The following is a 25275-nucleotide window of genomic DNA, read 5'->3' as shown; positions in this document are numbered from 1 at the left end:
TAGAATAATTGCCCTGAATCACCAAATTGTAGTTGTCAGTCATAGTTGGTGCCCCTAAAATCAGTTCTTTCCTTTCATCCTTTATTTAATTTTTACAATAGCTCCTTTAGAGCTACTCCAGGTGTGGCGTAGGTAAGAACTAATCCTTTTAGGTAATCTATTATGAGGTGATTATCAATAAAACAGGTCAATAGTTCCTTATCCTCTATTCTGATATTCAGAAAGCTCTGATTATCAAAGAGTTTTGGAGTAAAAAAATTCATTTTTTAGTTAAACTCCTATCTATCAAAGAGAGGCTATTTATAATCTTTATTATCCCACTTACATTTACTCTTTATATATGTTTCTTTGCAGAAGTATTAATGTGTTTGATTTTCAGGTGCTAGTAAGGTGTTATAGAATACATGTGATATGTATCACATTACCTTTGTAAATGTAAGAAATTTGAGAATTGTTATGTTATTCATCAGGGCAGTCTCTTCCATTACATAACCTGGCATTATTATCTTCACTGGAGGCCTGGTGCACAAAATTCATGCACTCGGGGTGTCCCTCAGCCCGGCCTGAGCCCTCTCGCAGTCCGGGAGCCCTTGGGGAATGTCCGACTGATGGCTTAGGCCCGCTCCCCTGAGCCCTCTTGCAGTCCGGGAGCCGTCAGTCGGACATCCTTAGTGCTGCTGCAGAGGCGGGAGAGGTTCCCACCATCGCCGCTGTGCTCACCAGCTGTGAGCCCAGCTTCTGGCTGAGCGGCGCTCCCCCTGTGGGAGTGCACTGACCACCAGGGGACAACCCTGCGTTTAGCGTCTGCCCCCTGGTGGTCAGTGCGCATCATAGCGACTGGTCGTTCCACCATTCAGTCGATTTGCATATTAGCCTTTTATTATATAGGATATTTGATGAAGAAAGTCATAGTACTATGTATACGTCATCCACAGGGAGAGATGGGGTAGGACAGAAGTATTATGATTGGCTTTTAGTATGTAGTGAGACTTTGGGTTAAGTATGCAAAATTTCCCCAACGTCTAATGAAAGCATGGGTGGGCAAGCTAGGGAAATAATTAAACAGCACTACAGTTTGGTTGACTGCATAAAACAATAAAAATATGATGGGTGGCCTGTTTGGCACGTAGCATGTTAAAATACCAGCTTTGCTTGTTCTCTATGGACAAGTCCCCAGATCTCCATTATTTTCATGGCAGGAATTCATTAATCCAAGGTCACTATAAATTATTTAAAAAGTGGTTCTCTGTATCACTTATAGTTAAAAATACTATGTAATCGAACATATGTTATTGATCATTTCCTAGTATTGATTGATAAAGAACATTGAATATTCTTCAGAAATGATATTTGTGACCATAGTAATACTTGTGATTTTATGTAGAAATTTCTTCCCATATCTTTATAATACACATTGCTGTGTATTGATTGGGCCTCAGTACTCATTTGAAAACCAGTCTTGCAGTTTCTTAGTAAGCAAATAGTGGCAGAGAATCTGATTTCCCCTCTACCCAAGTGAGTTGGGATGGGAGGTAAAGGAATCTAGATACTGTCCTCCACTCGCTGAGTCATATAGCCATGAGACTGCCTGAGGAGTGAAAAAGCTTGAGAGCTAAATTCTGCTGAGGGTCAAGGAATTAACCCTCATTCTATACTAGTTTGTCTATAAAACTGATTCCACCTAAGATAGCCAGCCCACTGAATAGATGTTATGTGCTAGCCAGAGTACATTGGTATTGAACTTCACCCTTCTTTCTAACAAGTGGATAATATGGGGGCAAGGCCATGCAGTAGATATTCTCTGAAATCTATTTTGCCTCAAGTTTTTAAGACATTTCAGGTTTGGGGTGCCATAGCTTCTCATATCTGGTATATCCCAGTCCTACTGAGGGGAACAGAAGAGCAGGATAGATCTAAGACTAGCATGCCAGTCAAGGACACCAGTAGAAGCACATTGGTATGGATGTGGCCTTTTCTACTCCTCTTTTTCCCCCACTGCTATCATCGCTCCCCTTCCTGTCTTTATTGTCTGCAAGCATTTGGTAAAGTAATGGGGGATAAGATGTATTGGAAGTAAAGGTAAAAGTACTTTCTCTTAATTATAGTCCTTGTTTATTGCCAAGGTACTTTATTTTTCATAATATTATTTACTTCATCCTTATAGCCATTCTATAAAATGTAACATTTTTTTTGTAGGTGAGAAAGTTGAGGTACCAAGAGGCTTAGTGCCTTGCTGAAGGTTTTACAGCTGGTATCTCTCATAGCCAGGGCTGAAGCAGAGAGTTTTAGACTGCCTGCCTAGGGTTCTTTCCACAGTGTCAGATGCAAAAGGGTAATCAAACCTGAAAATGGTGAACCATGGGGGAATTTGAATGTGTGGCTGGAGGGAAATGTTTGATGCATTTCCCTAATTTAGAATTGGTTGTTGTGATTGATAAGGTACCTGTAGGAGGCATATAGGTCTGAGTGTACCCACAAACAAATATTTTTAAAATATTTAAAATGTTAAAACAATTTATATTTCTGTAAATGAAAATTTAAAATTAGATTGGCAGAAATGGGAAATACCAATTACAGCTTACATGGAGTATTTCCGGAGGCTATGAATGATGTTTTTGTAAGTTGGTAGCTTAACTAATTTATACTTTTACCACTTAACAGATCTATCTTTTTGTGTGTGTGTTTGTGGAAGAATGCCTATTATTGATGAATATTACTGCATTTTCCTCTTTACTGGATATGTTTTAAGAGTTCTTAATTTTCTCATTGTGTCAATGTGTGTTGTGTGGGTTGTGTCTCTGTGTTTCTCCTTGAAAAGTGACTGCTGAACTCTATAGGGTTGATGGCAGTGGTAGTGGTGATGGGGACATGGAATTCTTCCTTCCAACTATTCACAAACGTGGTAAGCAGCTGATCTAAGGCCGTTTACTGTCCTACATTTTAACTTTCCTTTTTAGGGACAAAAAATACTAACCAATATTGACACCTACTATACACAAGTCCTTCATATATTTTATCTCCTTAACCATCACAGCACTTTATGAGGTATTATTTGCCCCATGTTATAGTCACCCAGCTAGAAAGTGATCAAGTCAGAATCAAGTCGGCCTGCCTCCAAAGCTTAGATTCTCATCTCTGTATGAGCCTACTGCAGTTTCCTGATTCTAATTGGGATAGAAACTTTGCTTTAATATAATTTACAAGTGATTATTGAAAAACATTTTACATAGTCTTGAATACCTAAAGAGACGTAAATAGAACATTTATATTTTCATGTTAAATGAATCACTTTAATTTTTTTTTTTGCAAAAAGAACCATGAATCTTTATATGTAGCATTTAGTCAAAACAAATGGGAAAAAGAATTTAAGAAGAGAATAAATGAGGAGAATAAGTTGCCAATTAATGTGAGGAAATATTGAAAAGATGATAATTTTTGAAGTATATTTATATACAAACATGATTCACCTTTTCCCCTCAAATTTTTTTATGTTAGGAGAAAATACATAGAATACTTGTTTCTTAAGGGAGAACTTCCTCCTTTTTCACAATGTCAGGTTTTATATGTTAGTGTCAGAACTCATGTTCCCACCCCTCTCATTTCTAACTTCCTTCAGTGCATCATGTAATCTCTGTATTTAATGACTCTACTATTTTTGGATTTGTTTACTTATTTATTTTTGCCTGCATCCATTAAACATAAAAGTCGAACATCTCAGGAAAAGAATTACTTCTTTAGATTTGGATACCTTTTTAGTTATAGGATTGGACTCTTTGGGACTAGGAGAGGTAGATCTAGAATATCATAATATGATGAAAAAAAATTGGCCTAAAATTAATGCACATTTAGAAACCAAGAATCAGTTCAGTCAGATTAACGAAAATCATAGGGAAACTACTGTTTCATAAAGGGGAAAGTCATTTGGCTCATGTTCTTCTGAGGTCAGTAAAGGTCGTGGGAGACTTTCCTTATAGACTTTGTATGGAAGAATGTTCTCTTTCACAGAAAAGAAAAAGAAAAACAAGTTTTCCGTATTCATCTGCAAATGCTTATGCAGCACTTGTGTATCACATTGGTACCAAAATAGAGAAAGGTCATAAAAGCATGAATATGTGTGGCAACCATTTGTGTCAGCCTTTCTAAAACAAATTAGAAGTACTCAGTGAATAGTACAACTGTTTTCAAAGGTTGTTGCCTGCCTTTTCCTTTGGTTTATAAATTACTGATTAACATTCTCTTGCTATTTGTTGGAACTTATTCATGCAGCCAGTCTAGGAGTGGCTTCCCAAATACTAGTGACAATTGCGGCCTCTGACCATGCTCATGGTGTATTTGAATTTAGCCCTGAGTCACTCGTTGTCAGCGGAACTGAACCAGAAGACGGGTACAGCACTGTTATATTCAATGTGAGTACATTTTTTTCCTGCAGTCCTAGACATGTTCTGTTCTCTTAAAATTGTTTTATTGTATCATGAAGGTATATTTTAGGTCAATTTTTTCTATGTAGGTGGAGGGAATGAGTCTAGTGGCACAAACAATACAAATTTACCATTAGTGATTTAGCATTTGTCTTTGGTTTTGCATACACATTTATCTTATGATTTTGAGGATTCCTGTCTCTTTAAGGAATGTAATGGAGCTTCAGCACATATATATTTTTTTATTCATTCAGATATTCTGTTTAACAAACTTCTCCAAAATCTCAATATATAACCGGACAATCAGTGGGCCCATGCTGCCTATCACTATGTGAGCCAATTAAGCAGAGACAGGGTTGAATCATTTGAGTGTTTATTCCAATATTGCTGGCAATATGGGAGAGTAGCAGGCCATCCACAAAAATCTGCTCTGTACCCCACCATAAGCCAGCTGCTTATATTGGGTAAAAGGACAAAGATTATATGGGAAAGTAGTTTACCAAATGGGCAGTTAACAGATAAGCAGAGGGGATCTTCAAAGGGCTTAGTGATATGCAAGGGCTGGTGATTCCGTTTCTGCAGCAAACTTTTTAATCTATTCATGACTAGAGGCCTTCATGCATGGAGGGTTGTGTCCCTCAGCCCGGCCTGCACCCTCTCCAATCTGGGACCCCTCGGGGGATATCCGACTGCCGGTTTAGGCCTGCTCGCCTGCCTGCCTGATTGCCCCTAACTGCTTCTGCCTGCCAGCATGATCACCCCTAACCCAGTGGTTCTCAACCTTCTGGCCCTTTAAATACAGTTCCTCATGTTGTGACCCAACCATAAAATTATTTTCGTTGCTACTTCATAACTGTAATGTTGCTACTGTTATGCATCATAATGTAAATATCTGATATGCAGGATGGTCTTAGGTGACCCCTGTGAAAGGTTCGTTCGACCGCCAAAGGTGTCGCGACCCACAGGTTGAGAACCACTGCCCTAACCCCTCCCCTGCTGGCCTGATTGACGCCTAACTGCTCTCTTGTCAGCCTGATTGCCTCCAACTGCCCTTCCCTGTTGGCCTGATGGCTCCCAACTGCCTTCCCCTTCTGGCCTAGTCGCCCCCAATTGCCCTCCCCTGCCAGCCTGGTCATCCCTAACTGCCCTCTCCTGCCGGCCTGGTTGCACCCAACTGGTCACCCCCAACTGCTCTTCCCTGCATGCCTGGTTGCCCCAAACTGCCCTCTCCTGCTGGCCTGATCACCCACAACTGCCCTCCCCTGCTGGCCATCTTGTGGCGGCCATCCTGTGATGACATCATGCGAGGGCGTGACGCCACCGAGGCTTTTATTATACAGGATAATAGGCAGCTCCAAATGGGGAGGATGGGCTGCATTTCCAGGTGAGCTCCCAGGTCCCTTGTGTAACTGCCAGCCAGATTAGAAAGTGCCTTCTTTAATCAGAAAAACAATCACAGTTAACAGAGCATGATTAATATTTCTTATAATTCTAGATGGTTCCCCAACATTCTATTTCTGCCCCTATCAAGTAGTTTACTACAACAAAGTTTTGTTTGTCACTCGTGTACGTGTCAAACTTAAATAGGCAATCATTAGTTGTTTATGTGAAATAGGCCAGTAAGCCAGGAAAACTGAGACATTTAGCTGAACAAACTGGGCATGCAATTTATAGCAGATAATAGAAGGTACCTCCCTAGAGAGAACATCTAGGCTTCAGTTCTATTTTTGTTCCATGCCCAGAAAAGCAGCAAAACCAGGTGGGCAACAGCAGAACCAGTTGCAATGACAAATGACCCCCTACCCTAGAGCTGACCAATGAATGAAGACCAGGACCCTGAAAGGGCACACCTGGAAAACTGATGAATATTCTGCTGAAACCCTCCTCTGAGACCTCCCCTAAGATGCCCACCTGCAAGAGAAATAAAAACCCTCAACACAAAGGACCAGCACAAGCTTTCCCTCTGGGGAGCATTCCTGCACCTTCTCCTCCCCCGCCCTTCCCACCTCCCCTTCTTCCACACACACAGGCACAAATCTCCTAAACTCTAAGGGACCTAACTCTAAGGGACCCCATGAGACTTGCAACCAATAGAGAAATGGGCAGTGGCAGCTCGTCTCAGGCTAATCCCCTTGAACCGGTCTCCACGGCCCCATTTTCTCCTAATGTGGTTCTCAACCTGTGGGTCGCGACCCCTTTGGCGGTCGAACGACCCTTTCACAGGGGTCGCCTAAGACCATCCTGCATATCAGACATTTACATTACGATGCATAACAGTAGCAACATTACACTTATGAAGTAGCAACGAAAATAATTTTATGGTTGGGTCACAACATGAGGAACTGTATTTAAAGGGCCAGAAGGTTGAGAACCACTGTCCTAATGAGACTTCCCAGTGAGCTAAGGCAGCCTGCCTTAGCTTATTCCTTTCCTGTGGCATTTTTAGAGAAACAAAGCTGCCCAGCCTAGGCTGTCCTGTTGCTTACTCTATGCTAAGCCCTTTTTTTTCTTTCCTTGTCCTCAGCTTTAATAAATGTACCTTTAAAGTCACCTGGACTCGTGCTGTGGAATCTTTACTGCTTAAAGTTAAGAACCCACAGGCAGACCTGCTCAGGGCCAGGGACTGAGGGTTACAGAGGCCACATCTTAACGGTCACTCTGTCTTTAAGAAGGGGAAATGTGGATGTGGAGAACTACATATTGGCTTCTTTCTGGAAGTGAGGCACAGCATTTACACTCACATGTCCTTGGTTAAAGCAAATCACATGACCATGCTAATGTTAAAGGGGAGAGAAGTGCAGTCTTGTCTTAGCTCTTTCCCAGAAGGAAAGAAAACCCAAAGTGTTTGTGGACAGCAATAATAATAGCACTATACAGGGTGTATGTGTGTGTGTATGTGTTTGTGTGTACCTACTCTGCATTTTTTCCAGTAGGACTTGAATAGTTTTCTACTGTTAAATAACTCAGGGGAGCTAGAAGCTTGCTCAGCTTCCTGAGATTGTATATAAATAATGAAGAAAAATCACTCAAAATATATCCCTCCTGTACTCTTATGACAGATCTTCAATAAACTGTTCTGGAGTAAATTGAACAACTTCAGCAACGGTGACTAATTACTCAAGAAAGAAAATAAAAAAGGATTATAGCAGAGGATAAAGTTTTATAAAATTTCTGTCTCAGATTTTATTTTGAGACAACATATTTTAAGTATAAATTAAAATCATGTTTAATTGGAACTTATTTGGAACATTTTTAAAGCTTTATCTTCTTAACGTATTGACAAAAGGCATTTCTTCCTTCTTAGATGTATTTTATGTAACCTTGGGTCAAATATGTGTTTGGTGAGTTTGTTTTTCATATTATATTGAAGATAAAGGAAATATTATAATTTGTTTTTAAAAACAACTTTTATGGCTAACTTTTCATTAAAAATGTTACTCATCTATTTACAATGAAGTATGTATCATATACTCAGTAAATACAAAAATGGTAATGAATGTTCTTAAATATAATACATTTTAATTATATTTACTTTATTATTTATATATATTTTAATTGCAAAAATACAGATATAGTTTACTTATAAGCTACAAATGTTCAGTCAGTATTTTCTTTCATGCAACAATCAGTTTTTAAATAGGACTCTCTGTGTCTTCAAAAATGGGTTAGTACATGATGTCTGCCTTTAAGAATCTCATATTTTTTAGAACAATTTATATAAAATTGCTATCATTCTGTATTTACAAACTTCTAAGTTAGTGGTTTTAATACCTCTTTTAATACATGTTAATATTCAATATTTTATAGATTATAAGAAGTCATGGAGCTCTGTCTCAAGTGACTTTGCTATGGAGCATAGACTCTGATCCAGATGGTGATCTGGCTTTCACCTCTGGTAATGTCACGTTTGAAATTGGGCAAAAAAGTGCCAACATCACAGTGGAAATATTGCCGGATGAAGAGCCAGAACTGGATAAGGCATTCTCTGTGTCAATCCTCAATGTCTCCAGTGGATCTTTGGGAGTTCATACTAATGCCACATTAATAGTTTTGGCTAGTGATGATCCTTATGGAGTCTTCATCTTTTCTGAGAAAAATAGACCTATTGAAGTTGAAGAAGCAACTCAGAACATCACATTGTCAATAATAAGGTTAAAAGGCCTCATGGGAAAAATCATGGTCACATATGCAACATTGGACGATATGGAAAAACCACCTTATTTTCCACCTAATTTAGCCAGAGCAACTCAAGGAAGGGATTATATACCAGCTTCTGGATTTGTTCTTTTCAGAGCCAATCAGAGTGAGGCCACAATAACGATTACAATTTTGGATGATGATGAACCAGAAAGGTCAGAGTCTGTGTTTGTTGAACTACTCAACTCTACTTTAATAGAGAAAGTACAGAATCGTCCAAGTAAGTATCCGTTAGTGTATTATTACTATTATTACTATTATTATAAATAATAATTCTAAAACAATAAGTTAAAAATTTGGTATAGTAGAAATTCTATAAAAATATTAAGCTCTAAATTTGAAAGCATCGTCTTAGTTTACCTATAGGGTAAATGGTAGTGGGACACTTGAAAACATGAATGTAAAGTCTGTTACATTCCAAGCCTAAAGTTTTAGAAGTGTCTATGTAATCCAGTGTAACTGACCTCTAGTAACTATCTATACTAACAAAAGGGTAATATGCTAATTAGATGTCTTCCAGATGTCCTGGACAAAGCCATAGTGGCAGGGGCTGAGGCCGAGGCACTTAGGGTCAATCAGGCTGGCAGGGGGAGAGCAGTTAGGGGCGATCAGGCCAGCAGGGGATCAGTTAGCAGCATCAGGCCAGCAGGCAGAGGTGGTTCGGGGTGATCAGGAAGGCAGACAAGTGAGCGGTCAGGAGCCAGTGGTCCTGGATTGCAAGAGGGATGTCCCGGATTGGAGAGGGTGCAGGCTGGGCTGAAGGACACTGTCCCATGCATGAATTTTGTACACTGGGCCTCTAGTCTATATATATAAAAGCCTAAGCAACCAGCTGGCTGGTAGCTATGATGTGCACTGACCACTAGGGGGCAGATGCTCAATACAGGATTGGAAACCACAGGCATGGAAACATGGAACAGACTGATGAATCTCAGAGGGAAGAGGGGATGGGGGAGGGCAGGAAGAGATTAATCAAAGATCTTGTATGCATACTAGAGGCCCGGTGCATGGATTCGGCCTGGCCTGCGCCCTCTCACAATCCAGGACACCTTGGGAGATGTCGGAGAGCTGGTTTCGGCCTGATCCCTGCAGGCCAGGTCGAGAGACCCCCACCGGTGCACGAAGGGCCTCTAGTTGTACTATATATTGTAACTTCCAAAACATTCTGTAATTAATCCGTAGATTCCAAGGACAGTCCTGGTAGCAAGAGCCATTGCCTCTCACCTTAACTCTGGAAGATTTTTTAAGCAACAGAGGCTCTTTGTATTGGCCAAGTGGATCTGACAACTGCATGAGGGCAGGGCAACAGGGCTGTGGAGCACTAAGAAATCCTGTGAATTTGTGGGTCATTGAGAGCGTTGAGAAGACCCTGGTTGGGATAAGAATGAGGAATCAAGAGTGATCCACAGAGGATCTGGTAGCTTCTATTGGAAAGTAAAAGCCACTCTCCCTGGTATTGTGTGGCTCTGTGGCATTGTAAAGAGAGTGGGGTAGTATGGGTAGGGGTAGAGAGCTGGGCTTGAGCTGATGGAACTGAAAGCGGTTACTGTGTTATAGCTTGTTCATTAGTCACATTTTCTAAGTGGACATAAAACTTTAGAAAGGTGAAAAGAATCTAGATTTTCTGGAATAAGGGAAGAAGTAAAGGCAAAAATATTGCCATATTAATTTAAGATCAATTTATTATCAGTTTTAGGACAATAGTTATATGAAAACAAAACCTTTTTAAGGAAACTGGAATTGCATAGTCCAAAGAGTCAGATTCCAAGATCTCATGTTGAGCATGCTCTGCCACATAGATGATGGTTCTTACAAGTAAATTTCTTGACCTTACTGTAACATCTGGATGAATATACTGTATAATAAGCAACATTCTTGCCCACAATGTCAGTAATTGTAGCTCAGGGCTATAGAAAGTAATTTACTTTATAGGATAACTGCTAACATTACATTTTTAGATAACAGTTAAGGTTAAAATTCTCACACAATACTTCATTCTTTTTTTTCTCATCAAGATTTAGAATCAGTTAAACTAGCAAATAAATTGAAGTAAAATCCAATGAGTCTTATTAAGTAATAATTATATAATAGAGCCTGGTTTTCAAGGAACACACAGTTTTTAAGTGAGATAGATAGAAGTAAAACAAGGAGGGATTACTACATATACCGGTGACTAGGAGCTGTGGGTACTGGTGTCAGATAACTATGTTCCAATTATAATAATAAAATCCTTATGGGCAATACAGAAATATTATAGGACTTAAATATGATAATATATGTGAAAACTAATACAGTGCAGTGTCCGGCACATTCAATATATGTGAATAATTATTAATAATAAAGTGGTACATGTGGAATATCAATGAGCTATGGGAGGGGAGAAACAAATGATGTATTTTATGCTTGATATGTCCCTGGAATCATACAGCAGGCTTGGGGCAGTCCAAGATAGGCATAAGCCATATGTGAAATAATTAAAGAACAATTAAGGGCAAATCTGTATGAGATCGATTCAGATTTTAATAGGCAGAATCAGTGTAGAACCTGATAGGATCTGTGTTACTCTACCCTGAGTGTAATCAAGTTTCAGGAGAGGTTTGATGAGTAATTGTATATAAGAGATTAGACAAACCCTACAGGTAACTTCCTCCCCATCTTTGTGGCTCTGATTTCTCATCTATAAATTGGGACAATATTACTGACCACATAGAGATGTCATGTATATTAAATGACTTGATATAAGAAATGTGCTTAGAACAACGCCAGGCAAATAGTGTACACTCAAAAAAAGTCATCTGCTGCTACAACTCTCTGTCACTGCCATTCTTTTCTAATTTAGTTGAATTTAATTATACTGATTTCTACTTGTAACTTTATGATGTAATTTAGCATGACCTGGGCCTATATAGTTGAAATTAAATGGTGTTGTTATTTGTTTTTAGGTTAATTTGTCTGAAAGTGTTAACTTGTATACATTTTCACATATTTCCAAATACCATCATTGTTAGAGATATTCTAAATATGAACTCTAGAAAGAATACAAAAAAATTAAATATGACCTCAAAATTCTTTACTTCTAATAAAAGTTTTAGATGCTTTGTTTGTGTTAAAAGACCACTTTTTATATTGTTTTGGGAAGGGTTCTGGCTGGAATTGAACCTCTGTATGAGGGGTAGTTTTTGGAAGGTCCCAAATGCCTTCAAAATAAGCTTCACTCTCTTGATAATCAGTGGAAAGTGAGAAGAGAATCTTAAAATTATTGCACTCACTCTTTTATAGCAGCATTGGGGTAGCATTGAAGCGCTTTTTTCAGATGAGGTAGTTGAGTTAACTAAGAAGGGGTAGAGAGGAACAGGTTTGTGAGGGAGGAAAGTTGAAGCAAAGACACAGTAATTTAATTAGAGTATGATGATTTGCTACAGCTGGTCATTGAGGTCATGAAGTTAAGTTACTATTCAATTTTGTAACAAATGCTGTTTTTAAAAAATTTATGGCATACTGGTAGCTAATTAAAAGATCAAAATTCTGTAGGTTTCATCATTATCTCTTGTAATATATGCAAAGCGATGATTTATTATACTCTAATTCTTTTTGCTTTCTGACAAATTTCTAATACTTATTAAATTATACCTGTACATTAACTATTTGTTTGCTATGGATTCTATAATAAAAATCTCAATAGAATATAAAGCTATAAGGGTAGGGACTTTCTGTTTAATTTATTTTTGTACATACAATGTCTAGATTAGTGCTACTACATAGTAATAATATTTCATAGAGAGCCCTGAATCGGTTTGGCTCAGTGGATAGAGCGTCAGCCTACGGACTGAAGGGTCCCGGGTTTGATTCCGGTCAAGGGCATGTACCTTGGTTGTGGGCACATTCCCAGTGGTGGGTGTGCTGGAGGCAGCTGATCGATGTTTCTCTCTCATCGATGTTTCTGACTCTCTCTCCCTCTCCCTTCCTCTCTGTCAAAAATCAATAAAATATATTTAAAAAAATATTTCATAGAGAGAAAACACTAAGTTATGATCACATTTGGTTGATGGAATCTTGCTGAGGCTTAATGACTAGTTCTTAGAATTTTGATAGATTCTCTTCTCTTTTTCAGTTCCCAATTCTCCACGCCTTGGACCTAAGGTAGAAACTATCGCTCACCTAATTATCATTGCCAATGATGATGCCTTTGGAATTCTTCAGCTATCAGCTCCACTTGTTCGAGTGGCAGAAAATCATGTTGGACCCATTATTAATGTGACGAGAACAGGAGGAGCATTTGCAGATGTTTCTGTGAAGTTTAAAGCTGTGCCAATAACTGCAATAGCTGGTGAGAAAAGACATCTAAGGAGCAGTGAAGTGTTTTAGAGGGGAATTTTATCCTTGATTAACAAACCTCAAAGATGTAGTTAGAAAAATCAGCCAGAAAACAACAATACTCCTGCATCTTTTTAAAGGAACAAATCCAGATCTTTCATCACATATCTATGACACTGATTTTGTAGAATTTATGGAAACTGCTAGTGAATTGCATATGAATGTAAAAGCTCTGATGGCCAAAATATGCACAAACCAATGAAAAGAAACTAAGGAAAGCATGGTTAGATTTTCTCTGCGTACCTTTTAGTTTTTTGAAAGGGACTCATGTAAATGATACCTAAGAAAGAATGCAAGATAAAATGTGCAGCCATATGACCACAGTACTTGGCAATAGTTTTGTTTCTCGACCCTTTTATCTTGCTTGTTTCCTTCTTTATGAAGAACATGGAAGAGACGATGGTTGCTATGAACTATTTTATGTATAAGCAAAGTGATTTCATTGCCAAATGCAAACATTAGGAGACTGCCTTCTTTGGTGGTGTAGTTACCTAGAGGGAGAGTTGCCTAAGAGCAATTCGATTAGATTCTTTCTACTATGCACTCAAAGGAACATGAGTGTGAATGGATGGGGTAACAGGCTTGATTTTTTGGAATAAATTATCTGGATATGAGACTTTCTTGAAAAGATGATAAACTGGGCTCACGTATTCCCCAGGTGATGTGTGTGTGTGTGTGTGTGTGTGTGTGTGTGTGTGTCCTCTCTCCTTTCCCCAACCACTGTTGGACCAGAAACAAAGTCATCCTGGGCAGTTATGCAATAGCAGATTTTAATCCAACTTTGTAGAAAGGTCCATAGATTCCAGCTATAACATTGATGATGCTGACATGCCCATATCAGTGCAACAGTATAATTTATTTCCCCAGTGAGATTAGAATTTTAGTCTTGTTCTTTGTTTTAAAAATATTATACACATTTTTCTTTTGTAGATAAAGGGCTATCTTGTGGTTATAAATGACCTATGGCTATCTATCTATATCTAAAGTCCCAAAAATATATAAACACTTTAACAGCTGATAGCTTAGTTTTGAAAATGAAATGGATTTTAATAAACACTGCCTTTATAATTATTCAAAGTGTGTGTATACATTTTTGGGGGAATGCCATATATATATGACAAACAGTACAAATTATGTACACATCTTTCTAAAAATGAACATGTGAACTCAAACACCCTTAGGAAATCTTTTTCATTGTTTTGTGACATCAAACCCTCAACCCCTTCTCTTTTAGCAAGACAGGTAAAGTCTTCTTGTTTAGAATAAATTTAGTAAATATTCCCCAAAAAGTCTTTCCAAGTACATCCATAAAATTTGATACATCATAGATACCCCTAGTATGTGGCATGTTTATTATATTGTGGAATAAGTCTTGGCATTTTGCTTTTTGTCTCTGTAGGTGAAGACTATAGTATAGCTTCATCAGATGTGGTCTTGCTAGAAGGGGAAACCAGTAAAGCTGTGCCAATATATATCATTGATGACATTTACCCTGAGCTGGAAGAATCTTTCCTTGTGCAACTGCTGAATGAAACAACAGGAGGAGCCAAACTAGGGGCGTTAACAGAGGCAATCATTATTATTGAGGCCTCTGATGACCCCTATGGATTATTTGGTAACCAGATTAGTTTGTATCTCTCTTTCATTTGTTTGCATAGATCATACTTTTCTTTGTTTTTAGGGATGAAGAATTGATTTGATCATGTTCTCTTTTTAACTTGTTAATACTGATATATACAGCATCTTGTACACTCACTGGCAGTGGTTAGTGGTTAAAAGATTGTGACTTCCACATTTATGCAAAGGTTCTAAACTTTTGCATAAATGTGGAAGTCACAATCTTTTAACCTTTTACATTATATCTGGCTCCTAGATGTGTTTTGTGAATCTTAGATAATTCTTTAAAAAAATTAATTTATAGAAATTTACACAAAAATTTGGATATCTGGGCTTTCTGGTTTAGTAGGAAAGTCTGGCAACATCCAGCCCCCTCTCCCGCATAGCGTCGTCATGGGAGCCATATAGCCACTGTCCCTTTGGACCAGGCTTGCACTGTGCAGTTAGCCACAGAACTCATTAGATCCTCTTCACTCACAAGTGGTGTATACCTGACCCCTGTGGGCATCTGGATTTGTGATTTCTGCTTCTATCATAATGAAAAATCATTTTGAAATTTTGGCAGCCCAACCACTTTGTATCACAGCATGTTACTCTTGATTGTATGGCGGTTAGCTACTTAGATTGCATAAGGGGGGAAAAAGTGACTATAGGACAGCGATTGTTTAGATCTGTGTAATTCAGTTTTATTTTATATGTGAAATCAACTCTGCTCTGCCCTTCAGGTTTTCAGATTACTAAACTTATTGTAGAGGAACCTGAGTTTAATTCAGTGAAGGTAAACCTGCCAATAATTCGAAATTCTGGGACACTCGGCAATGTTACTATTCAGTGGGTTGCCACCATTAATGGACAGCTTGCTACTGGCGACCTGCGAGTTGTCTCAGGTAATGTGACCTTTGCCCCTGGGGAAACCATTCAAACCTTGTTGTTAGAGGTCCTGGCTGACGACGTTCCGGAGATTGAAGAGGTGAGAGGAATGCCTAGTATAGAATGCCACTGTAAATCATGCCTTGTCTTGTAGTGACTAGAACACATACTGTTGTTGTGACATTTATAGAGGATGTCAAATAAATTATTTCTGCAAGAATGTTCAAAATATGGTAGTATGAAAGTGATCCTTACAGTTAACGAAACAAGGAATATTCTAGAAATAGGTCTTATGCACATACCAGTTTACTAGTGTAAGATATTTTTATGCAATTGTATTTTTCAACATTTTGGTTAAGTGATTAAATACATAATAAATTTATCATAATTTTTGCTACATTGTTTCATATAAATTTTTAATTTTTTTATATTCATACTCCCTTTGGGCTTAAATTAGATTTTGATTTGTTCACTTGTTCATTAATTTATTCTTCAACCATTTTGAGAATTTACTATGTGACAAATACCATGCTAGAGATAGCTGCCTGATATTTATTTTTCATGATGAATTAGCAAAGTAGCAAATAAAAGTAGAGTCTCAGGGGGAAAGTTGATTCATCAATGCCATTTATTGGCTAAGGATAATTTTATTGTATAAAATTCAAGTATTATTAAAGCCCAGATCTCATAAAATTGAATTTAATAGCATTTATTCTTTAATACTACCAAATTTTTTATGGAAAGGTAGTTCATAAAATTTCATTTGAATGGTAATTGTATCATTATTCACTCCTAAAATATTAGTTACTAGTTAATATCTTTAAAACATTTCTCTTTCCTTCTCTCTAAATATAGGTGGTATTGTGTTATGATATTTTTTCTTTTAAATGTTGTCAGCAAATTTTCATTTAACAGAATGTGGAAAATAAATCATAATAGATTAACTTCATAAAACATATATGTACTATTTTCCCTAAATAAAAAAAGGTATAGGACTAAAAGTATATTATTAAAGTGGTAAACAAAACATAACCAGGGATCTCAAAATTGATTCACAAAATTATATAACTGAATATTAAGGAACTTAAATAGCCTATTTTTTAATGTATAGCCATGCTGTATTATTAAAATTTCATGATGGATTATTCTGTTACATGTTGGGTTTATAAATGTAATGGGATGGTTTTTTTGAATCCGTTTATATTACATTTCATTTTGTTCTTAAACTTGTATGGATATGTTTAATTTTTTCCCTTGAATCATTTTTGTTCTAATTTCAGAACTAGGTTTCTGTTAAGGAAGTTTTCACTGTATTTTTAGGTTATCCAAGTGCAACTAACTGATGCCTCTGGTGGAGGTACTATTGGGTTAGATCGAGTGGCAAATATTATTATTCCTGCCAATGATAATCCTTATGGTACAGTAGCCTTTGTTCAGTCGGTTTACCGTGTTCAAGAGCCTCTGGAGAGAAGTTCCTGTGCTAACATAACTGTCAGGCGAAGGTATATGAGATGGTGACTTGCATCTTGGGGGGGGGGCGGGTGATGAGAATTGTGGGGTGATGGGAAAGGATCTCTTGCACAGTTAGTTTTTTGATACAATATAAATTATTATAATTTATTAAATGATTTATGCCTAATAATATAAAGAGCTTTTTATATTTATCATACCTGTTTTTAGTGAAATAGATTATACATCATGGGACTTTCTAACTCCAAAAGTTTGTTGCTTTAATCTGTTACTTGTTTTAGTTAGAACTTAAGTATAATTAGCTTTTAAATTAAAGAACATTCATATGCTAAAGTGGTTAATTTTCAGGTTCTATTTTTTCCCCTGCATTTCTTTCGTGAGGCAGTTACAGTTCACTGAATTCCTTTAGAAATAGAAAATATAGGATTTGGGGACCTTATGGCAAATAATTATATTTCCTCAAAATGTACGCATGCTATTGTTACTTTGTTTCAGAGAAATCTAATGAAAATTAATTTTCTATTTCTGTTTGATAATTTAAAAATGGATATGACTTGCATGTCTTACAAGATATTTTCATAGCTTGGTAAATATTTTGTTTGATTGAAAACTAGCAAGGTGAACTTACATGAGAAAGTATAACATTGAAAGGCAAATGTAATAAGAAGCATGGTTGTGTTTGTACAATGACATTATATACTGAAACCTGAAAGCTGCAATTAGTAGTTCTTTCCTGTATGTAATCCACAGATGGCTTTGAGTGCTTAATGTGTCTTTTAATTGTCACTCCACGTTTTAGCGGCGGGCGCTTTGGTCAGCTCTTGCTGTTCTACAGTACTTCCGATATCGATGTAGTGGCTCTTGCAGTGGAGGAAGGTCAAGATTTACTGTCCTACTATGAATCGCCAATGCAGGGGGTGCCTGACCCGCTCTGGAGAACTTGGGTGAATGTCTCTGCCGTGGGGGAGCCCCAGCATACTTGCGCCACTTTGTGCCTCAAAGAACACGCATGCTCAGCATTTTCATTTTTCAGTGCCTCCGAGGGCCCCCAGTGTTTTTGGATGACATCGTGGATCAGTCCGAATGTTAGCCACTCAGACTTCTGGACCTACAGGAAAAACATGACCAGGGTAGCGTCTCTTTTTAGCGGTCAGGCTGTGGCTGGCAGTGACTATGAGCCTGTGACAAGGCAATGGGTCATAATGCTGGAAGGCGATGAATTTGCAAATCTTACAGTTTCTATTCTTGTGGATGATATCCCAGAGATGGATGAGAGTTTCCTAATTTCTCTTGTTGAAGTTCACCTCATGAACATCACAGCCAGTTTTGAAAACCAGCCAACCATAGGACAGCCAAATACTTCTACAGTTGTCATAGCATTAAATGGTGATGCCTTTGGCGTGTTCGTGATGTACAGTATTAGTCCCAACACCTCAGAAGATGGCTTATACGTAGAAGTCCAGGAGAAGCCCCAGACCACAGTGGAGCTGATGATCCACAGGACGGGGGGCAGCTTAGGTCAGGTGACAGTCGAGTGGCGTGTTGTTGGTGGAACCGCTACTGAAGGTTTAGATTTTATAGGTGCTGGAGACATTCTGACTTTTGCTGAAGGTGAGTGATGGTTCTAAATGGATTGCAGTAGGTCCTAACGTTATCATATTCAATTTTTATGATAATGTGAATATGTAAAAGCGTAGTGTGGATTTGAAAAAATAGAAGTTGGTTAGTGGTTGACGTGACATATGAAGACTGACATGGCTTTACATATGTATCCTTTTAGTTTATTAAACAAAGAAGGGTTTTAGGAGATGTGTGAGTTTTATCCCTTTATATGTGATACAGATAAGTAAACAAGTCTAAGGAAAGCTCTAATTTTTTAAGGAAAACTACAACCAAACATGTGGCTAGTACTTTGCGTGGGGGAAAGGTATTTTTACTGAGATCATTGTTTAAATCCTGATTTGGGCAATCACAGATTCCACTTGAAAAAGTGACGTGTACTCATAAAAGCCTCACTGTATACAGAAAAAAATGAATGAAGTAAACACTCACAATTACATGTTAAATCAGTTCATTGCACCTTTTATTATTTAACTTTTTGTGTAAAATTTTTTGGAAATAGTAACTGGGGGTCATGATACATATATCATAACTTTTTGAAATACCTAATCGGCATCTGTTTTAGAGTAAATTTTTAAAATAGTATAAAACATTTCTATAATGTTGTTTCTAGTAAATTATTTTGGGAATAATGGACTATGACATGCCTGATGGGTTGGGGGGCACAGGTTGGTAATTGGTAACTTTCTCCTTATTTCAAAGGAAATAATGAAAATTTGATGAGGAAGGAGTGAAGATGAAAATTTAAAGTTAGATTTTTTTCCAGTGGCTTTAGTAATTACCAAGTTATCATATGAAGTGATAGTATTGCTTTGAATTGATTTTTGTATAGGTGAAACAAAAAAGATAGCCATTTTAACCATTTTGGACGATCCCGAGCCAGAGGACGATGAAAGCATCATAGTGAGCTTAGTGTACACTGAAGGCGGAAGTAGAATTTTGCCCAGCTCCGACACTGTGCGAGTGAACATTTTGGCCAATGACAACGTGGCGGGAATTGTTAGCTTTCAGACAGCTTCCAGATCTGTCATAGGCCATGAAGGTGGGTTCCTGTTTGTGTTGAGCACATTCCTTCTTTTTTCCATGGCTGTCAATTTTTGTTTAGTCTTTTAATGTGTCTGATGTTTTTATCCTTTCATTATTTTGTAGGGCTCTGTATGCTAATGTGCATGGAACTTGTGTGGGAGAGGGCTATATACAGTGAACTGTTTAACTACATTTAGAAGCCTTGCGGATTGGTATTGTGTTGTAGCTTGCCGGTCCCCACTTATGTGATTTTAAGGAAGTTAGTCAGACCTAGGATGCTCAGCTTTCTCATCTGTTAAATGATAGCAAATATCACTTACTTACAGGTTTCTTTGTGAGGATCAAGTGAGCTAATAAATGTAAAGTGCTTAGCATTGCTCCTGGCAAGTGTGTATGTGCTCAATGGTAGCTGCCCATATTAAACAGTGAAACATCGGCTTTCTGTTCAAAACAAATGGTGGTTTGTAATCAATGAGTATTTAGTTTTGGTTTTATATTGTGTGAACAAAGTGCCAAACTAGAAAAAAATTATAAAATGTTCATCTTCTTCTTAAACAGATTTTTTGGAATTCTTTATTTTTTTTTATATTATATGTAAGGTGTTGCATATATAGGGTGGGGCAAAAGTAGATTTATACTTTTGAGTACATGAAACAGTTTATTTTTGCATTATTATTTCTTAATTATTGTATTATTTTCCATATGAACAAATGTAAACCAACTTTTGCCCCACCCTGTATAGGCTATTGTTTTGTTTAAAAGATGATAGAAATGTTTTTGGTCTTCGAATAAGCCTGTTTGAGCTAAAACTCGTATTTATAGCCTGTGTTTCACTGTCGTTCATATTTAGAAATAAAAAAAATTGTACCTCAAAAAGATAAGAAATGGAAAAGATATTGTTCATGCATTTGGACTTCTATTTTACAGATGAGAAAACTGAGACAGTGAAAGAATGACTTGACAAGGTCATACAGCTAGTTAGTTGCTGTGCTGGAAACTAAATGAATTTTAGTGTGTGTTACCTTTCACATTACTATACTCCCAACTTGTATGTTTAACTTGTCAATGCAAATGCCTTAGCCATTTTCCAACACTCTTTCCTTTGATTGATGGCCTAGAATATCATGTTTTTAGAGCAGTAGTGAGTGAAAGTAACTAATAAATAGCTATACATTTAACTAAAGACAGATCATCAAAAAATTATTTGTAACATAATGCAAGTAGAAAGTCACCGTAGGGGAAGTTAATCTTAATAACTATGACAACAATAGTGACATTTATTGAGTGTTTTCTGTGTGCCAGACATTTCACATCCATTATTTCACTTAATTATAACAATACGTGTTATGGTATGCGCCATATTTTCACATAAAGAAACTGAATTTTAGAGACTAAATAGCACATTCATGGAGGAGCTTAAACCCAGTGCTATCTGAATCCAGAGGCCATGCCATAAGGCAGTTTATGTGAAGAGACTTTGTTTTGCTTGAACTTAAATCTGCTGCAGAACTTGACAATGTAGGAACTTTGGGTAAATATTTCAAGTGGTTTGAGTTGGAAGAATAATGAATTTGACTTAAAATGTCTGTGTGAGAGAAGGAAACTGGTGAGAGAACCTGACTCTATCTAGGTTATGCATGGAAATGGGATATTTAGAGATAATAGTTGAAATCAGAAAAATTAATAAAATCTTCATGGCTAGAGGTAGAAAAGCAAGTAAGTCAAGGATGGAGCCATATGGAATACCAGGTTAAGGTGCTGGGAAAGAAAAGATCTGAGAGGAAAGAGATTAAGTTCTCCCAAAGAGGTGGGAAGAAACCAAGCTAAGAGTGTGTTTTCATTCGTTATCAGAATAAGTAATCAGTATGTCTCATACTGACGTGTGCAACAAGTGAGAGTAGATTCCCAGATGTGCTAGAGGAAACATTAATAACCATGAAGTTTTAAAGGAGATCTTGGGATAAGAAGCAGATCTCTAAGGATGATAAAAGGATGTAGAGGCCTTCGGGCAGTGCTTCTCAAAGTGTGGTCCTCAAGACAATGCCTGTCCACAAAGTGTTTCTACTAGTTTCTGACAAGATAAGTTCAGAAACTGAAATAACCTTTTCTAGAAACTTATATAGAACAACTTCATTTTGCTGTGATACTCAAAAGTGATATCTATGGGCTTGTATATGTGTTCTTTTTGCTATTTAATCTAGCCCTTCATTTTATTGTATTTTACAAAAATGTTAGTCTACAATGGATAGATCAGGGCAAACAAAAGAAGAAAAATAAAAACCCCTTGCTCTCCGCTGCATTAAGTGTGAGAAGCACTGCCCTAGGAGATAGTCTGTTCATTGGCCACGGAAAGCAAGGAAAAGAGAAAAAATCGGAGAAAGCAGATTAAAGAGGAATATTTTGGATTAGTTTTTGTTTTGTTGAAGAAATACAAGAAAGAAAATAATGTAGAAGATAAAAAAAGTCAGTGGTATGGAGGGTATAAATACTAGTAAGATCAGGGCCAGGAAGGATTAGATTTAAGGGAAGACTTAGAGCTAGACTCGGTATGTGATTTTCAACATGATGACAGAATTTCTTTGAAGAATACCAGAGAATTTGGATGACCAGTATCACTTCAAAGGTATTTTAATTGTAAAGCAGCTAGTGGCATGAAAGTACATCCTCTGAGCGCCCGGGCAGTGGTGATGGTGGGTGGTTTGGAGGGTTCTGAAGAAACCTGAGCTTTCCTGCTGACACTGGCACCTGTGTTGTCCTTCACCTGGATGAACTTAACCTGAAAATCAGAGTGTGGCTTCTTTAGCTTCCAACAGCTAAATATTTGCAGAGGACAAGGGGATTAGTGATTAAAACAAATGGTCCAAGTGTGTTGTTACTGGCTAAAAATCTGCTGTCACATATCAATCTATGAGCATGAGTTTGGTACAGGAAATAAAACACTGAGTTGCTTTTACTGTTTACATGAGTGCTAGATTTAAAAAAAAACAAAGAAAAGATGCAAAAAAATATATATATAATATTTTTTTTCTAAACATAAATTGGGAGGAATTTCTGTTTTTTAATTTATTTTTCTTTTCCTTTGTTCCTAAACCTTTTTCCTAGAGTCTGAATTAGTTTTCTTTTTCAAAGGCGGTATATGTACTGCTTCAAGAATTTAGTATTTTGTGTGTGTATTTTTTATATTGCTGTGAAATTGCACAGAGAAAAGTATTTCAAGCATAAAGGTACCAAAGTGAATTAGTGAAAACTTTATGGTGATTCTTCAAAGTTAACTGCTAAAGAAATGGGGTAAAAATGAGATTTTAACAATGTTAACATTGCTTTGGCCTAGAGTTGGAATTTCATTTATGTGATTAGATTTAAAACATGGACTATACTGAATTTCTGGCTCTAGAGTGCATTTTCAATTCATGCGTAGGAATTGCTTTAGAGTTTAACAATGTACTGAATTCTGAAGAATCCTTTTTCTACATTTTTGTCCTAAAGCAATTGAACAAATGTCTATTGGTAAATACGACTTTCTTTCAAATGTAATGGGAAGAATTTAGAAGTATGGGACAATAGATTTTTACTGTGGTTGCAAACTGTGTATAAATGTGCTCTTTATAAATCTGTGTGAGATGCTTCACTCGGTCACCCAACTTAGTAGTATCATAACCTCATGTTACGTTCAGTGGATTTAAATTTTTTTCTTTTCTCAGAGACAGCATGAATCTTTTATAGGCAAAGATTTGAACAAGAAATGTAATTTTTAAAAATATAAATCAGCTATCTAGTTGTCCCTCAGTAAGCATGGGGGTTGGTTCTAGGACCCCTGAAAATACAAAAATCCATGGATGCTCAAGTCTCTTATATAAAACTAGAGACCCGGTGCATGAAATTCGTGCATGGGGGAGGTGGGGTTCCCCTCAGCCTGATCTGTGCCCTCTCACAGTCTGGGAGCCCCACGATCGATCACCCCCGCAGAGGCAGGCCCTGCGCACCCACCACAGTGCCGCTGCCGGGTAGCCTGGGCTTCCCTCAGCATGCATTTTATATTCCTATTCCGTATCTGTGCTAGGCTAGGCCTAGATTCTATATGATATATCTGTTTTAGAGAATCACCAACTTTTGGTGGACGCCGTAGATTTCTTGTTTGGATGTAGTCAGATTATTTGGTAGATGAGGGTCCCCCTTAGTTCTTCATGGGCAAAACCTAGAAGGCAGTGTAGTACTTGGTAACATTTTTGTTATGTAAAAAATTTATCTTTCCTTACAGACCTAACTTCTGTCCTTCCCATTATATAAGACTAAGCACTTGTTTTAAGTTTTTTCTTTTTTAAAGACAGTTCTTGACTCCTCATCCGGGTAGAAGGTAACTTTCTAGTAATATTGCCCAGGAGGCATTTTAAATGGACCTGGTTCCTGGGAGTTTGTCTTAAAGAGGCAGAATCAATACCTTCATTTTGATTACTTGAAAAAGTTTTACACTATTCATGCTGTTGACATATTTAGGTTATGTGTTCAAGGAATGCCTTGTTTATATTTTATTTATGTGTGTTGTGTGTGATTCATGCTGCAAATAGTGTTTCTTGCAACATTTTCTTGCAAGTTCCTTGTATGGTAATGTGTTAAATTTTCAAAGATGATATTATTTAAGAGGTATTATACTTTGAGTATTTTACATTTACTAAGTTTATAGAGAATTTTACTTTTTTCTCTCCTTAGCATTTTGTTTTTATTTTTACCTTATAATGTATATTTATTTCTAAATCTTTATGTGTAATCTTGCAACTATAATTTTTAAAATTTATTGTGATTATAGGTCCCCTTCAACATAGATATTTATTAACTTACATTTTGTTTCTTGCCACTTGTATTTTACTGTATTTTTAGCACTGATCAAGCTTTCATCATTTTCTTTTTGAAGTATTACTAGGTTTTATTACTAGGTTGTTTGATTTTAAAAAAATTTGAAAACCATGACCCTGTAAACCTTTTTATTTGTATCACCAGACAATGTCAGTGAAACAGCTTAATGACTTTAGGACTCTATCTATGCCTTTCAGTAATAAGCCCTTTTTGTTGAATACAAACCTGCTCTATGAGAAATTCTGCACGTTGTAGAATAGAGAGACTCCAGGGTTTTATAGTAGTGCCTGTATTTGTTTGTATGAGTTAGTTATTCAAGTATAAAAAATGATAAATAGTATGCTGACAATTATGGCTGAATAAACACAGTCTTTCAGTTAATCCTAACCTTTTTATAATCTGACTAGTAGCCCATTGAGTGATATCACACGCAGTAGGCTGCCCACCGCTTCTGTGGGAGCCAGGAGGGAGCCGCGCTGCTTCCACGGGGGCGGGTCCACTGTCTCCTTTCCGGGCCTGCGCTTGGCTGCGGAGACTGCGGGCCAGCCTCCCTGTCCCTGTCCGTGTCTGCTCTGGCTCCGGGAGGCTGGGGGGGGGGGGGCCCCCTCGCCCCCCTTCGTCTCCATCTCCGCTTTGGGCCTCGCCTGCGCATGCAACCTCCTCCTGTCTGGTCGTGACCCATTACGGTGTCCTGGCTTAATTTGCATATTTCCTCTTTTTATGTATATATATATAGATTTCCTAACTAGCAGTCTCTATATGTTTAAAAAAACAAAACAAATTAAGACAGTCTACTAACGGAATGGTGACTAAATTTTTTTTTGTATTGAAA

The 25275-nt window shown here is 37.4% G+C and overlaps 1 protein-coding gene across 1 annotated transcript in view; it reads left to right on the top strand.

Annotated features, from left to right (window-relative positions):
* ADGRV1 (adhesion G protein-coupled receptor V1) overlaps window positions 1–25275 on the top strand; it is a 424156-nt gene that overhangs the window by 55414 nt on the left and 343467 nt on the right. The window contains 9 exon segments of the mRNA XM_023749230.1: window positions 2819–2902; window positions 4267–4406; window positions 8226–8835; window positions 12727–12942; window positions 14389–14604; window positions 15332–15576; window positions 16797–16978; window positions 17746–18557; window positions 19399–19608. Coding sequence (XP_023604998.1) covers window positions 2819–2902; window positions 4267–4406; window positions 8226–8835; window positions 12727–12942; window positions 14389–14604; window positions 15332–15576; window positions 16797–16978; window positions 17746–18557; window positions 19399–19608 — 2715 coding nt within the window.

Source organism: Myotis lucifugus, unplaced genomic scaffold, assembly GCF_000147115.1.
Source record: "Myotis lucifugus unplaced genomic scaffold, Myoluc2.0 scaffold_0, whole genome shotgun sequence".
NCBI lineage: Eukaryota > Metazoa > Chordata > Mammalia > Chiroptera > Vespertilionidae > Myotis > Myotis lucifugus.
Note: the sequence above shows the minus strand (reverse complement) of the source record. Positions and strands in the feature narration are given on the sequence as shown.